This window comes from Salvelinus fontinalis, chromosome 4 (assembly GCF_029448725.1).
Source record: "Salvelinus fontinalis isolate EN_2023a chromosome 4, ASM2944872v1, whole genome shotgun sequence".
NCBI classification, from domain to species: domain Eukaryota; kingdom Metazoa; phylum Chordata; class Actinopteri; order Salmoniformes; family Salmonidae; genus Salvelinus; species Salvelinus fontinalis.
Window position 1 is genome coordinate 21,048,345 of NC_074668.1, and position 13,005 is coordinate 21,061,349.

General features: G+C 40.7%; 1 protein-coding gene across 4 annotated transcripts in view; it reads right to left on the reverse strand.

Moving 5' to 3' along the window:
• Positions 1-9,967, reverse strand: part of LOC129853312 (negative elongation factor B-like) — a 28,032-nt gene extending 18,065 nt beyond the window's left edge. For 2 of the 4 annotated variants that reach the window (XM_055919217.1, XM_055919214.1), the window contains exon 1: positions 9,394-9,966. In XM_055919217.1, the coding sequence (XP_055775192.1) occupies positions 9,394-9,495 (102 nt within the window). In that variant the 5' untranslated portion in view covers positions 9,496-9,966. Of the gene's footprint in view, positions 1-9,393 lie in introns of all 4 variants that reach the window. The other 2 variants (XM_055919216.1, XM_055919215.1) reach the window with 2 other exon arrangements.
• Between the last annotated feature and the right edge of the window lie 3,038 nt (positions 9,968-13,005).

The window sequence follows — 13,005 nt, forward strand, 5'->3', positions numbered from 1 at the left end:
TCTATTATAAACTGTTTACCAACGTAATTACAGCAGTACAAATAAAAGTTGTGTCACACACGTGGTATACGGTCTGATATACCACAGATTTCAGGCAATCACAACATCCGCATTGAGCTAAAGGGTAGAGCGGACGCTTTCAAGGAGCGGGACTAACGCGGAAGCTTCTAAGAAATCCTGCTATGCCCTCCGACGAACCATCAAGCAGGCAAAGCATCAATACAGGACTAAGATCTAATCGTACTACACTGGCTCCGATTCTCGTCGGATGTGGCAGGGCTTGCAAACTATTACAGACTACAAAGGGAAGCACAGCAGTGAGCTGCCCAGTGACACAAGCCTACCAGACGAGCTAAATAACTTCTATGCTCACTTCGGTGCAAGCAACACTGAAGCATGCATGAGAGCCTCAACTGTTCCGGACAACTGTGTGATCACACTCTCCGCAGCAGATGTGAGTAAAACCTTAAAACAGGTAAACATTCACAAGGCCGCAGGGCCATATGGATTACCAGGACGTGTACCGCGAGCATGCGTTGACCAACTGGCAAGTGTCTTCACTGAAATGATCAACCTCTCCCTGTCTAAGTCTTAATACCAACATGTTTCAAGCAGACCATCATAGTCCCTGTGCCCAAGAACACTAAGGTAAGCTGCCTAAATGACTACCAACCCGTAGCACTCAGGTCTTCACCCATGAAGCGCTTTGAAAGGCTGGTCATGGCCGACATCAACACCATTATCCCAGAAACCCTAAACCCACTCCAATGTACATAATGCCCCAACAGATGATGGAAACTCTATTGCACTCCACACTAGAGGTCGACCGATTAATCGGAATGGCCGATTAATTAGGGCCGATTTCAAGTTCATAACAATCGGAAATCTGTATTTTTGGACACCGATTTGGCCAATTATAAATATATATATTAGAGGTCGACCGATTATGATTATTCAATGCCGATACCGATTATTGGAGGACAAAAAAGAGCCGATACCGATTAATCGGCCGATTTATTTAAAAAAATATATTTTTATATATATAGATATATATATATTTTTTATATATATATATATATATATATATATATTATATATATATATAAACACCTAGCAAAATCTGAAGAGCGGTTCCTTCATTTATTGCATAGGATATTTTTAGATTCACTTAAAATAAGGTCTGTGTTTCGTGTAGGCTTACATCACCGTGCAATTTTATAACTGTGTAGATATCCATAGGACAAGGTAACTCTGATCAATATTGGCTAAATATAAGCGAAGATTAAAAAAATTGTAGAGTGGATTTATGAAAATATGTTGACAAACGTTACCTTATCCTAGTGAATTTTACACGGGTATCAAAACGTTGAGGCGGTTTTAGCCTGCATGAAACACAGACCTTATTTGAAGTAGATCAAGACATTCTCTATGGAAGACATGAGCGGTAAAATAACAAAGGAACCCCTTTCAAATTCAGCCGCAAGTTATTACAGGAATTATAAAGCGTCGACTATTTCTCTCTAAACCATATACCTTTGGCTAATCCGGAAACTATCACCTCGAAAACAAAAGGTTTATTCCGTTCCGTATTTTATCTAACGGGTTGCATCCATGAGTCTAAATATTCCTGTTACATTGCACAACCTTCAATGTTGTCATAATTACGTAAAATTCTGGCAAATTAGTTCGCAAAGAGCCAGGCGGCCCAAAATGTTGCATATACCATGACTCTGCATGCAATGAACGCAAGAGAAATGACACAATTTCACCTGGTTAATATTGCCTGCTAACCTGGATTTCTATTAGCTAAATATGCAGGTTTAAAAATATATACTTGTGTATTGATTTTAAGAACGGCATTGATGTTTATGGTTAAGTACACATTGGAGCAATGACAGTCATTGATTGATTGTTTTTTATAAGATAAGTTTAATGCTAGCTAGCAACTTACCTTAGATTACTGCATTCGCCAACAGGCAGGCTCCTCATGGAGTGCAATGTAATCAGGTGTTAGAGCATTGGACTAGTTAACTGTAAGGTAGCAAGATTGGATCCCCCTAGCTGACAAGGTTAAAAATATGTCATTCTGCCCCTGAACGAGGCAGAATGTCTTAACTGACTTGCCTAGTTAAATAAAGATTAAATAAAAGGTGAAAAAATTAATATATATATATATATATATATATATATATATATATATATATATATATATATATATATATATATATAAAAATAATAATCTGCGCCCCAAAATACCGATATCCGATTGTTATGAAAACTTGAAATCTGCCCCGATTAATCGGCCACACCTTTATTTAACTAGGCAAGTCAATTAAGAACACATTCTTATTTTCAATGACGGCCTAGGAACGCTGGGTTAACTGCCTTGTTCAGGGGCAGAACGACAGATTTTTACCTCGTCAGCTCAGGGTTTCAATCTTGCAAACTTACGGTTAACTAGTCCAACGAGGAATATTTAGACTTATGGATGCCACCCGTTAGATAAAATACTGAATGGTTCCGTATTTCACTGACAGAATAAACGTTTTGTTTTCGAAATGATAGTTTCCGGATTCGACCATATTAATGACCAAAGGCTCGTATTTCTGTGTGTTATTATGTTATAATTAAGTCTATGATTTGATATTTGATAGAGCAGTCTGAGCGATGGTAGGCAGCAGCAGCATTCATTCAAACAGCACTGCCGTGCGTTTTGCCAGCAGCTCTTCGCAAAGCTTCAAGCATTGAGCTGTTTATGACTTCAAGCCTATCAACTCCCGAGATTAGGCTGGTGTAACCGATGTGAAATGGCTAGCTAGTTAGCGGGGTGCGCGCTAATAGCGTTTCAATCGGTGACGTCACTCGCTCTGAGACTTGGAGTAGTTGTTCCCCTTGCTCTGCAAAGGCTGCGGCTTTTGTGGAGCGATGGGTAACGATGCTTCGAGGGTGGCTGTTGTCAATGTGTTCCTGGTTCGAGCCCAGGTAGGGGCGAGGAGAGGGACGGAAGCTATACTGTTACACTGGCAATACTAAAGTGCCTATAAGAACATCCAATAGTCAAAAGGTATATGAAATACAAATGGTATAGAGAGAAAGAGTCCTATAATTCCTATAATAACTACAACCTAAAACTTCTTACCTGGGAATATTGAAGAGTCATGTTAAAAGGAACCACCAGCTTTCATATGTTCTGAGCAAGGAACTTCAACGTTAGCTTTTTTACATGGCACATATTGCACTTTTACTTTCTTCTCCACCACTCTGTTTTTGCATTATTTAAACCAAATTGAACACGTTTCATTATTTATTTGAGGCTAAATTTATTTTATTGATGTATTATTTTAAGTTAAAATAAGTGTTCATTCAGTATTGTTGTAATTGTCATTATTACAAATTATTATTATTATTATTATTATATATATTTTTTTTATAAATAAATCGGCTGATTAATCGGTATCGGCTTTTTTTGGTCCTCCAATAATCGGTATCGGTGTTGAAAAATCATAATCGGTCGACCTCTACTCCACACTGCCCGTTCTCACCTGGACAAAAGGAACACCTATGTGAGAATGCTATTCATTGACTACAGCTCAGCGTAGTGTCCTCAAAGCTCATCATTAAGCTAAGGACCCTGTGACTAAACACCTCCCTCTACAACTGGATCCTGGACTTCCTAACGGGCTGCCACCAGGTGGTAAGGGTAGGTAACAACACATCCTGACAGCCTGATCCTCAACATGGGGGCCGCTCAGGGTCACGTGCTCAGTCCCCTCCTGTACTCCCTGTTCACTAATGACTGCATGGTCAGTTACGACTCCAACACCATCATTAAGTTTGCTGATGACAACAGTGGTAGGCCTGATCACCGACAACGATGAGACAGCCTATAGGGAGGAGGTCAGAGACCTGGCCGTGCGGTGCCAGGACAACAATCTCTCCCTCAACGTGATCAAGACAAAGGAGATGATTGTGGAATACAGGAAAAGGAGGACTGAGCACACCCCCATTCTCATCGACGGGGCTGGAGCAGGTTGAGAGCTTCAAGTTCCTTGGTGTCCACATCACCAACTAACTATTATGGTCCAAACACACCAAGACAGTTGTGTAGAGGGCATGACAAAACCTATTCCCCCTCAGGAGACTGAAAATATTTGTCATGGGTCCTCAGATCCTCAAAACGTTCTACAGCTGCACCATCAAGAGCATCCTGACGGTTGGCATCACTGCCTGGTATGGCAACTGCTCGGCCTCCGACCGCAAGACACTATAGAGGGTAGTGCGTACAGCCCAGTACATCACCGGGCCAAGCTTCCTGCCATCCAGGACCTCTATACCAGGCGGTGTCAGAGGAAGGCCCTAAAAATTCTCAGAGACTCCAGCCACCCTAGTCATATACTATTCTCTCTGCTACCGCACGGCAAGCGGTACCGGAGCACCAAGTCTAGGTCCAAACGGCTTCTCAACAGCTTCTACCCCAAGCCATAAGACTCCTGAACAGCTATTCAAATGGCTACCCAGACTATTTGCATCCCCACCCCCCATATTTTACACTGCTGCTATTTTCTGTTTATTATCTACGCATAGTCAGTTTAACTCCACCTACATGTACATATTACATAAATTACCTTGACTAACCGGTGCCCCCACACATTGACTCTGTACCGGTAGCCCATGTATATATCTATTTTTTACTTAACACTTTTTTTTTTACTGCATTGTTGGTTAAGGGCTTTAAGGGCTTGTAAGTCAGCATTTCACAGTAAGGTCTACACCAGTTGTATTTGGCGGATGTGACAAATAGAATATGATACGATTTTATCAGCATTCAGGGCTCAAACCACCCAGTTTATAATTCCTCTTTAAACCTCCCTGGGATCGGTGTCCCCCCCGCTGGACGGTTGAGCTAAAGTAGGCTAATGCGATTAGCATGAGGTTGTAAGTAGCAAAAAAAATCCAGGGCATAAGACATATCTGATATGGGCAGAAAGATTCAATTCTTGTTAATCTAACTGCACAGTCCAATTCACAGTAGCTTTACAGTGAAAAAATACCATGCTATTGTTTGAGGAGTGCGCACAATTATGAACTTGAAAATGTATTAATAAACCAATTAGGCACATTTGGGCAGTCTTGATACAACATTTTGAACAGATATGCAATGATTCATTGGATCAGTCTAAAACCTTGCATATACACTGCTGCCATCTGGTGGCCAAATACGAAATTGTGCCTGGGCTGGAATTGATCTCTTGAATTAAAAAATATATATATTTTTACCTGATCTAATGTGTTAATTTCTCCTACATTAATTTCACATTTCCACAAACTTCAAAGTGTTTCATTTCAAATGGTATCAAGAACATGCATATCCTTGCTTCGGTTCCTGAGCTACAGGCAGTAAGATTTGGGTATGTAATTTCAGGCAAAAAACATTTTTTTAAAGGGTCGGATCTTAAAGACACACAGCAGATCATAGGCGTTGTTTACGTCGTAGATAGAAGCAGGCTATTGGCTGCCATAATCACGAGGGGTATGTACGGTTGTTCTGATTGGTTCCAAGTTTAGCAGTTAGCTAATTTGCCTGAGCAGACAGTGTTGAAATGTACTTTTCTGTGAAAATTTGATTTTTTTTTAGCTGGCAACAAATTTTACAGTAATCATCATAAGAATATTTAATTGTTATATACAAAAGAAATTAGCTCCTCCCTCCATGTAGATCGATCAACTTCACTGTTTTGGGCGTCGGCCCACCACATATAATCAGTTACTCCAACTCTGCTGCTAACTACAGGCAAATTGGTTCAATCTAGGCTTGGGCGGTAAACCGTATATACAGGGGTATTTAGAAAAAGCCACAGGATGGTTTTCCAATACCATCAAAACTACTTATTTTAAGTTTTTCAATACATTTGAATATTTATATCTACTTTCTAAGTTTATACCTGCAGTCAACATGTGCAATACTTTAGGAAATAAAGCAGATTGCATTGTTCATTTCACCTGTCACATTATGAAGCTGTTCCCCTGGAACAGTTGAGCCATTCACGTAATATCGTATAATGGCTTATAACAGAAGTCAAAGTGCTCTGGATGAGTCATCTGTAGAGTTGACATTTTTTCCCTGTGCTTCCTATCAGTTACATTTTTTATTCATTTTCCTGCCCTCTGCTCCATATATACATGCTGCTCTTCCTTCAGAAAAGCATGCTTCACAACTTTGTTCATTTGCACAATTTCTGATGTTCACTTTCGCTTGTAAAAGTCCACACTTAGTAAAAAATGAAATGCCTCTATAACTTTATATGCTGGATTTCCCTGTCTTTTCAATTAGTTTCCGTTCATTTTAGCTAATTTACATTCTGTACTATGCCGGGTAATACCATAAATCCTGAGATGAGAGAAGGACATTTTAAAAATCTGGATACCGCCCAAGCCTAGTTGAATAAAAAATCTAGATTTTTTTCAATCTCTGTTTAAAAAAAATATGTTCTCTCTAAATATGTTCTCTCTAAATATGCTTAGTTGTACAAATAAAGTCAAATACACTGCATTTCAAACAGTCAGCAATAATCTAATGAATTAAGGGCTTGTGAAATTATACCTAGGCTAAATGTTTTTTTTTTTTTTTTCACCTTTATTTAACCAGGTAGGCTAGTTGAGAACAAGTTCTCATTTACAACTGCGACCTGGCCAAGATACAGCAAAGCAGTGCGAAACAAATAACAACAGAGTTACACATGGAATACCATAGAAAAGTCTATATTCAGTGTGTGCAAATGAGGTAGGATAAGGGAGGTAAGGAAATAAATAGGCCATAGTAGCGAAATAATTACAATATAGGAATTAAATATAAGCCTTCCACAATCACAAGACCTATTAATAATTGTCAAAATAGCTTAACCTGCTTTTTTTTCAATAATAACTGATCTGGCTTTCAAGTTGGTCTATGAAAATGCCCTTTTTGGTAGATATTTTACCAGAACTATGCATAATGCACATTCACCTCTTGTAGCGGGCATAATAGAAAATTAACACAGGTCTTAAAAGCAATCTCTCAAGCACAAGCCCACGTGCTAGTGAGTAACCAGCTAATCTTCAATGGGATCTTCATATTTCGACTTTATCCAACTTGGATCTATTTGCTAGCTAACAAGGCAGAACAGTTGAACTGTTATGAACACACCCTTCTGTCTGTCTCCAACTATTTGAACAGCATGCTAACCTGTACACTTTGTTCAGATGTTGAAATCAAGCGGCCTACCTTATTTCTCAGAATGAGAACGAGTTGCCAATTCCTTAAATAATTTTGTTTTATGCTTATTGCAAATTTATGAAACAGACTAGACAGCTAGTATAACACTTTTTGGCTAAAATGCTGCTAGCGGTACATGGTACCGCAATGCTGTGTGCCACAAACAGTAAATGCATTGAAGCGTATAAATTCCTCTTCTCGCCTGCCTAAGCAAGTTCTGTCTGATTCTGGCATCATAACTCAGAAACAATGGGATAAGCGAAGCTTTTAATCATCATTTTATCTCGGCAGGCTTTCTATTGGAGAGAAACGGTGGTTTAATTGACCCTGGTCAGTCTGGAAGAGGGTCAGTCAATCAACCGTTCTTCCCTCTGCCAGCCTCTAGCTGACTCGATGGTTAACCCATCAACTTCCAGTGAATCTTTGTTTTCATTTCAACAATTTATTATCTGTGATGTGCTAGATGCCTTGCTTAAGATTGGAAAAATATATATATTTTTAAAAAAATCCACTTATATGCTTGATCCATTTTTGAGGCAACTCTGATTGCTGAATCATTAACCCATATTTTTTACCTGATGATTATACTGGTACTATCCCCAAGGTTTGGAAGGCTGCCCTTCACAAAGGGTGACCCTTGTAACCTAAATAATGAATCACCCTTTTTCTAAACTTTCTTGCCTAGCTAAAATATTAGAATGCGATTACTTCTTAGGTAAGATCTTTCTTATCTTTGAAATGTACCCCACGGTTGACCAGGCTCTCTGAACTACAGTCTGTATTCATTGTATTACAGAAACAATTTATCTGAAATTAGTATTGAATGCAGGTAAAACTTAGTATTCACTGAGTGTACAAAACATTAAGGAAACCTTTCCATGACATAGACTGACCAGGTGAATCCTTGTGAAAGCTATGATCCCTTATTGATGTCACCTTATTGATGTTAAATCCACTTCAGTCAGTATAAATGAAGGGGATGAGACAGGTTGAAGGAAAATTTAGGAAGGTGTTCTTAATGTTTGGCGGACTCCGTATATGTTGTTCTCTAGAGCGCATAAAAAAACTGACTGACTAATAAATACACCCCAGGGTCGGATTCCATTGCAAAACGTTGTGATGGACTCTCCTGGGGTGCATTCCTTATGCAAATTCTGTTGCTAAACGTTTTGCAACAGAAACAGTTTACTCCAAATGCTCTTCAACATCATATAAAAGCTGTTGTGTTATTAAACGGAAGTAGTGGTTCTTTTTAAAAATTGTATGGATTCCACGTGTTTCAATTCCAATCTGAGTAATCTGCGAAGTGCTCCGCACAAATTGCACATCTCAATTATCGATTCTTTCCTGCTCTAAAGTGGAGAAGTCTGCATGGTTCTTTCTTCCAGACGCTGTTGCAAAACGTGTCTTAAACAGAAGCAAATGGAACGGGGAGGAAACCTAACTGAATTTGTCCAATTGAAACTCCGTTTGGCTTTTAAATTGTAAACGTTTCCGTAATGAATACACCCCGGAACTCAACAGCGTTAGGATTAAACGCCTCTGTTATTAACAGACGAAACAGAATCGGGTGTAATGAATACACCACTGGTTTTCGTTGCAAAACGTTTTCCATTTGAAATACACGATTTTAGAACACTTTGACTTCATACCGGGGTTGGTCGTAATTGTAAATAAGAATTTGTTCTTAACCGACATGCCTAGTTACGGCTCTGGTCCACGCGCATGCGCACTCATTTTGGAGGAATTAGAAGGCGCGAATAGAGATAAATGTTCTAAATAACTCTAGCAGCGTCTTTACTTTGGTAATTAAGTTACCTACGTTTACTGAAACCATTTCCAAATGAATTTCCCCAAATGTGGTGATTTATTGAACGATTAATTCAGGGCGACCATGGAAGCGCTGCCGAACGATGCCATGTGTCATTGTTAGCTAACATTAACTGACTATTTAACGTTATTTGAATGACCTACGTTGACTAATCACTAACTTAACTGATATTTATAGTAACCAATGAGCACAATACATAGTTTAAACCACTGTACTGTCGATACGCTAGTATCAACATGTTTTTAGTCCTGGTTTATCTAGCTGTTAGCTTGATAACTAGTGTTAGCTAGCTAACGTCAGGTCAGCTTACCTGAAACTGGTCAATGGCTTTCAGAGGCTCTGTGCAGTTGGTCAGTGTTTCTTTTAGATCCTCGCCATTAGATATCCCAAGTTCAGGCAGGCCCGCAAACATTTTCTTGTGTGTACAATAGAATTAGCTATATTAATCAAATAAAACACAGGGCTAAATAATACAATACGTTCATGAATGAATGACTACAAGTTCCCAACTTTGGTTCTTCTTGGCAAACCAAAGCTTATGAATAAATAAAGATAGTTCAACTGTGGCAGTTTACCTCCCCAAAAAATCGTTCCGGTCTGCATTACTGAGCGTGTATCCCATAGACGACATAGAAGCTGGGTCTGGTCTACTTAGGGTGCATTCGTAAATTGTCTCCAGTGTGTCAGAGTGCGCCGCTCTGGGTCGTTTGTAAATTCAGATCGCTGTTAAATGATCAGTTTAGAGCGCACACTGGACGCTCTGACGGAGGAGAAGGGTTGATCCGAGAGTTCTGACCTCACAACGGCAATCAAACACCCAAGCTCACTGGCTAAAGTTGGCTAGCTTTCTAGCTAGCTACTTCCAGACAAACAAGAGAACACCTCACTGACCATGTTACTCGCAGAGTTGGCTTGGCTGTTTTCATGTTATAGATCAAATTGTATTTCTCACATGCGCCGAATAAAACAGTGAAATGCTGACTTTTACAAGCCCTTAATCCAACAATGCATTTTAAGAAAATGCACAAAAAAAAGTAAGAGATAAGAATAACTCATTAAAGAGCAGCAGTAAATAACAATAGCGGTGCGATATACAATGGGTACCGGTGTCGAGGTAATTGAGGTAATATGTAAATGTAGGTGAGTCATTAAAGTGACTATGCATAGATTATGAAAGTAGCAGAAGCATAGAAGGGGGGGGGGGGGGGGCTAAACAAATAGTCTTATGGCTTGGGGGTAGAAGCTGTTTAAAAGCCTCTTAGACCTAGACTTGCCGTGCGGTAGTAGAGAGAACAGTCTATGACTAGGGTGGCTGGAGTCTATGACAATTTTTAGGGCCTTTCCTCTGACACCGCCTGGTATAGAGGTCCTGGATGGCAGGAAGGTTGGCCCGTTGATGTACTGGGCCGCACGCACTACCCTCTGTAGTGCCTTGCGGTCGGAGGCCGAGCAGTTGCCATACTAGGCAGTGATGCAACCCGTCAGGATGCTCTCGATGGTGCAGCTGTAAAACCTTTTGAGGATCTGAGGACCCATGCCAAACATTTTCAGTCTCCTGAAGGGGAATAGGTTTTGTCGTGCCCTCTTCACGACTGTCTTGGTGTGCTTGGACCATGTTAATTTGTTGGTGATGTGGACGCCAAGGAACTTGAAGCTCTCAACCTGCTCCACTACAGCCCCGTCGATGAGAATGGGGGGATGCTCGGTCCTCCTTTTCCTGTATTCCACAATCATCTCCTTTGTCTTGATCACGTTGAGGGAGAGGTTGTTGGTCTTGCACCACACGGCCAGGTCTCTGACCTCCTACCTATAGGCTGTCTAATTGTTGTCGGTGATCAGGCCTACCACTGTTGTGTCATCGACAAACTTAATGATGGTGTTGCAGTCGTGCCTGGCCGTGCAGGCATGAGTGAACAGGGAGTACAGGAGGGGACTGAGCACACACCCCTGAGGGGACCCGTGTTGAGGATCAATGTGGCGGATGTGTTGTTACCTACCCTTACCACCTTGGGGCGGCCCGTCAGGAAGTCTAGGATCCAGTTGCAGAGGGAGGTGTTTAGTCCCAGGGTCCTCAGCTTAGTGATGAGCTTTGAAGGCACTATGGTGTTGAATGCTGAGCTGTAGTCAATGACTAGACGCATTCTGTCTCCTAGAGATGAATGTACGTTGGTGCGAAAAGTGCAAATCAATCCCAGAACAACAGCAAAGGACCTTGTGAAAAAGCTGGAGGAAACAGGTACAAAAGTATCTATATCCACAGTAAAACGAGTCCTACATCGACATTACCTGAAAGGCCGCTCAGCAATGTCCTATGTTCCGATGAAACAAAAATAAAACTGTTTGGCCATAATGACCATCGTTATGTTTGGAGGAAAAAGGGGGACGCTTGCAAGCCAAAGAACACCATCCCAACTGTGAAGCACGGGGGTGGCAGCATTATGTTGTGGGGGTGAGACATAGTAGCTGTGTGGCCCCCTAGCAAAAGTCAATATATTCAGTTTGACTTCCTAGTTTTATGAGTCACTCACCTCAATGTTCTCCTGCTCAACAGTATAAACATCTATGTTTTCTTTCCTTGGAATGTCTCTTTCTTGTTTCAGTCTTTGACATTTTCTCTGAGCTCTTTTTGTTTCTGCAAGCTCGCTAAATGTGGGCCTTTTTACCACAGGCTCGGCAATCCATGTCCTTACACCAGCATGCAGAGATGCCTGATGTCCCACTTTGCCACTGCGGAAACGTGTGCCTTGATTTCCCTGTCTCTGATTTTCAGTTGCAATTTTCCTGATGAACTCAACTGCTGAGCTTCTTCAGCAGCTAGTTCCATTGACACACTGACTTATGTAGCTTATACTGTAGGCTATTTATCTTTTAATGCAGTCATCTAGGTTTTTCATTTGAAGCATATTTTTATCCTTCGCTTGTTTGTAAAAATTGGAAAGATATTTTCAAATTGGTATTTGTAGTCAACTTCGTTGGGAAATTATCGCTGATCACAGAGAGACAGATTAACATATTGACTATGTTTAGCGGAGATCGTCTTTGTATAAAGTGATGCAGTAGCGGAAAAACACATCTAACGAAGCACTTAGCTGTTCTACGAGTGGTCTGAGGCAGTCGGTAAATAACGACACACTGGGAACCAGGTAGCCTAGTGGTTAGAGCGTTGGGCCAGTAACCGGAAGGTTGCTGGATCAAATCCCCGAGCTGACAAGGGGAAAATATGTGATTCTGCCCCTGTTTCCCGGGCGCCGAAGACGTGGGTGTTGATTAAGGCAGCCCCCCGCACCTCTCTGATGCAGAGGGGTTGGGTTAACTGCGGAAGACTAATTTCAGTTGAATACATTCAGTTGGACAAATGACTAGGACAACTGACCCTTTCCCAGGGGAGGATGGCTCATAATAATGGCTGGAATAGAGCGAATGGAATCAAGCTCAGGGGCATTGTTAAATTGCCTGAAACCTTTCACTCTCTGACATGTCTTCATGTATAATTACTTGTTAAATTTTAAATTACTTTTCAACACATCCATAGTAATCATATTATAGTAGGCCTACTGTATTTGTGGTTCATTGTATTGCCTCTGTAATGGGGAGTATACATTACCGGTCTGGGAGCCTTAAAGAGCATTGTTTCCACAGTTTTCCTGAATGAATCGTATTCTATTAAATGGGCCACAAAATAAGTATTACATTGAGACTCTGCTGCAAAAATATGACTAACAATAGCTTGGGTAAGAATTGCAATTGTGATGCACAACTCTGAAATGTACGGCAATGCATATCATCACCACTTTAGGAGTTCCACCTGCTCCTTTGTGTTATGAGGGAAAGCAACATTAACATTCAAATCAAACTGTGGATTTCAAAAACAGTGATTACATTTTGAGGAACCGCAAATTGGTGGATGGACCTCTGAAAGAAA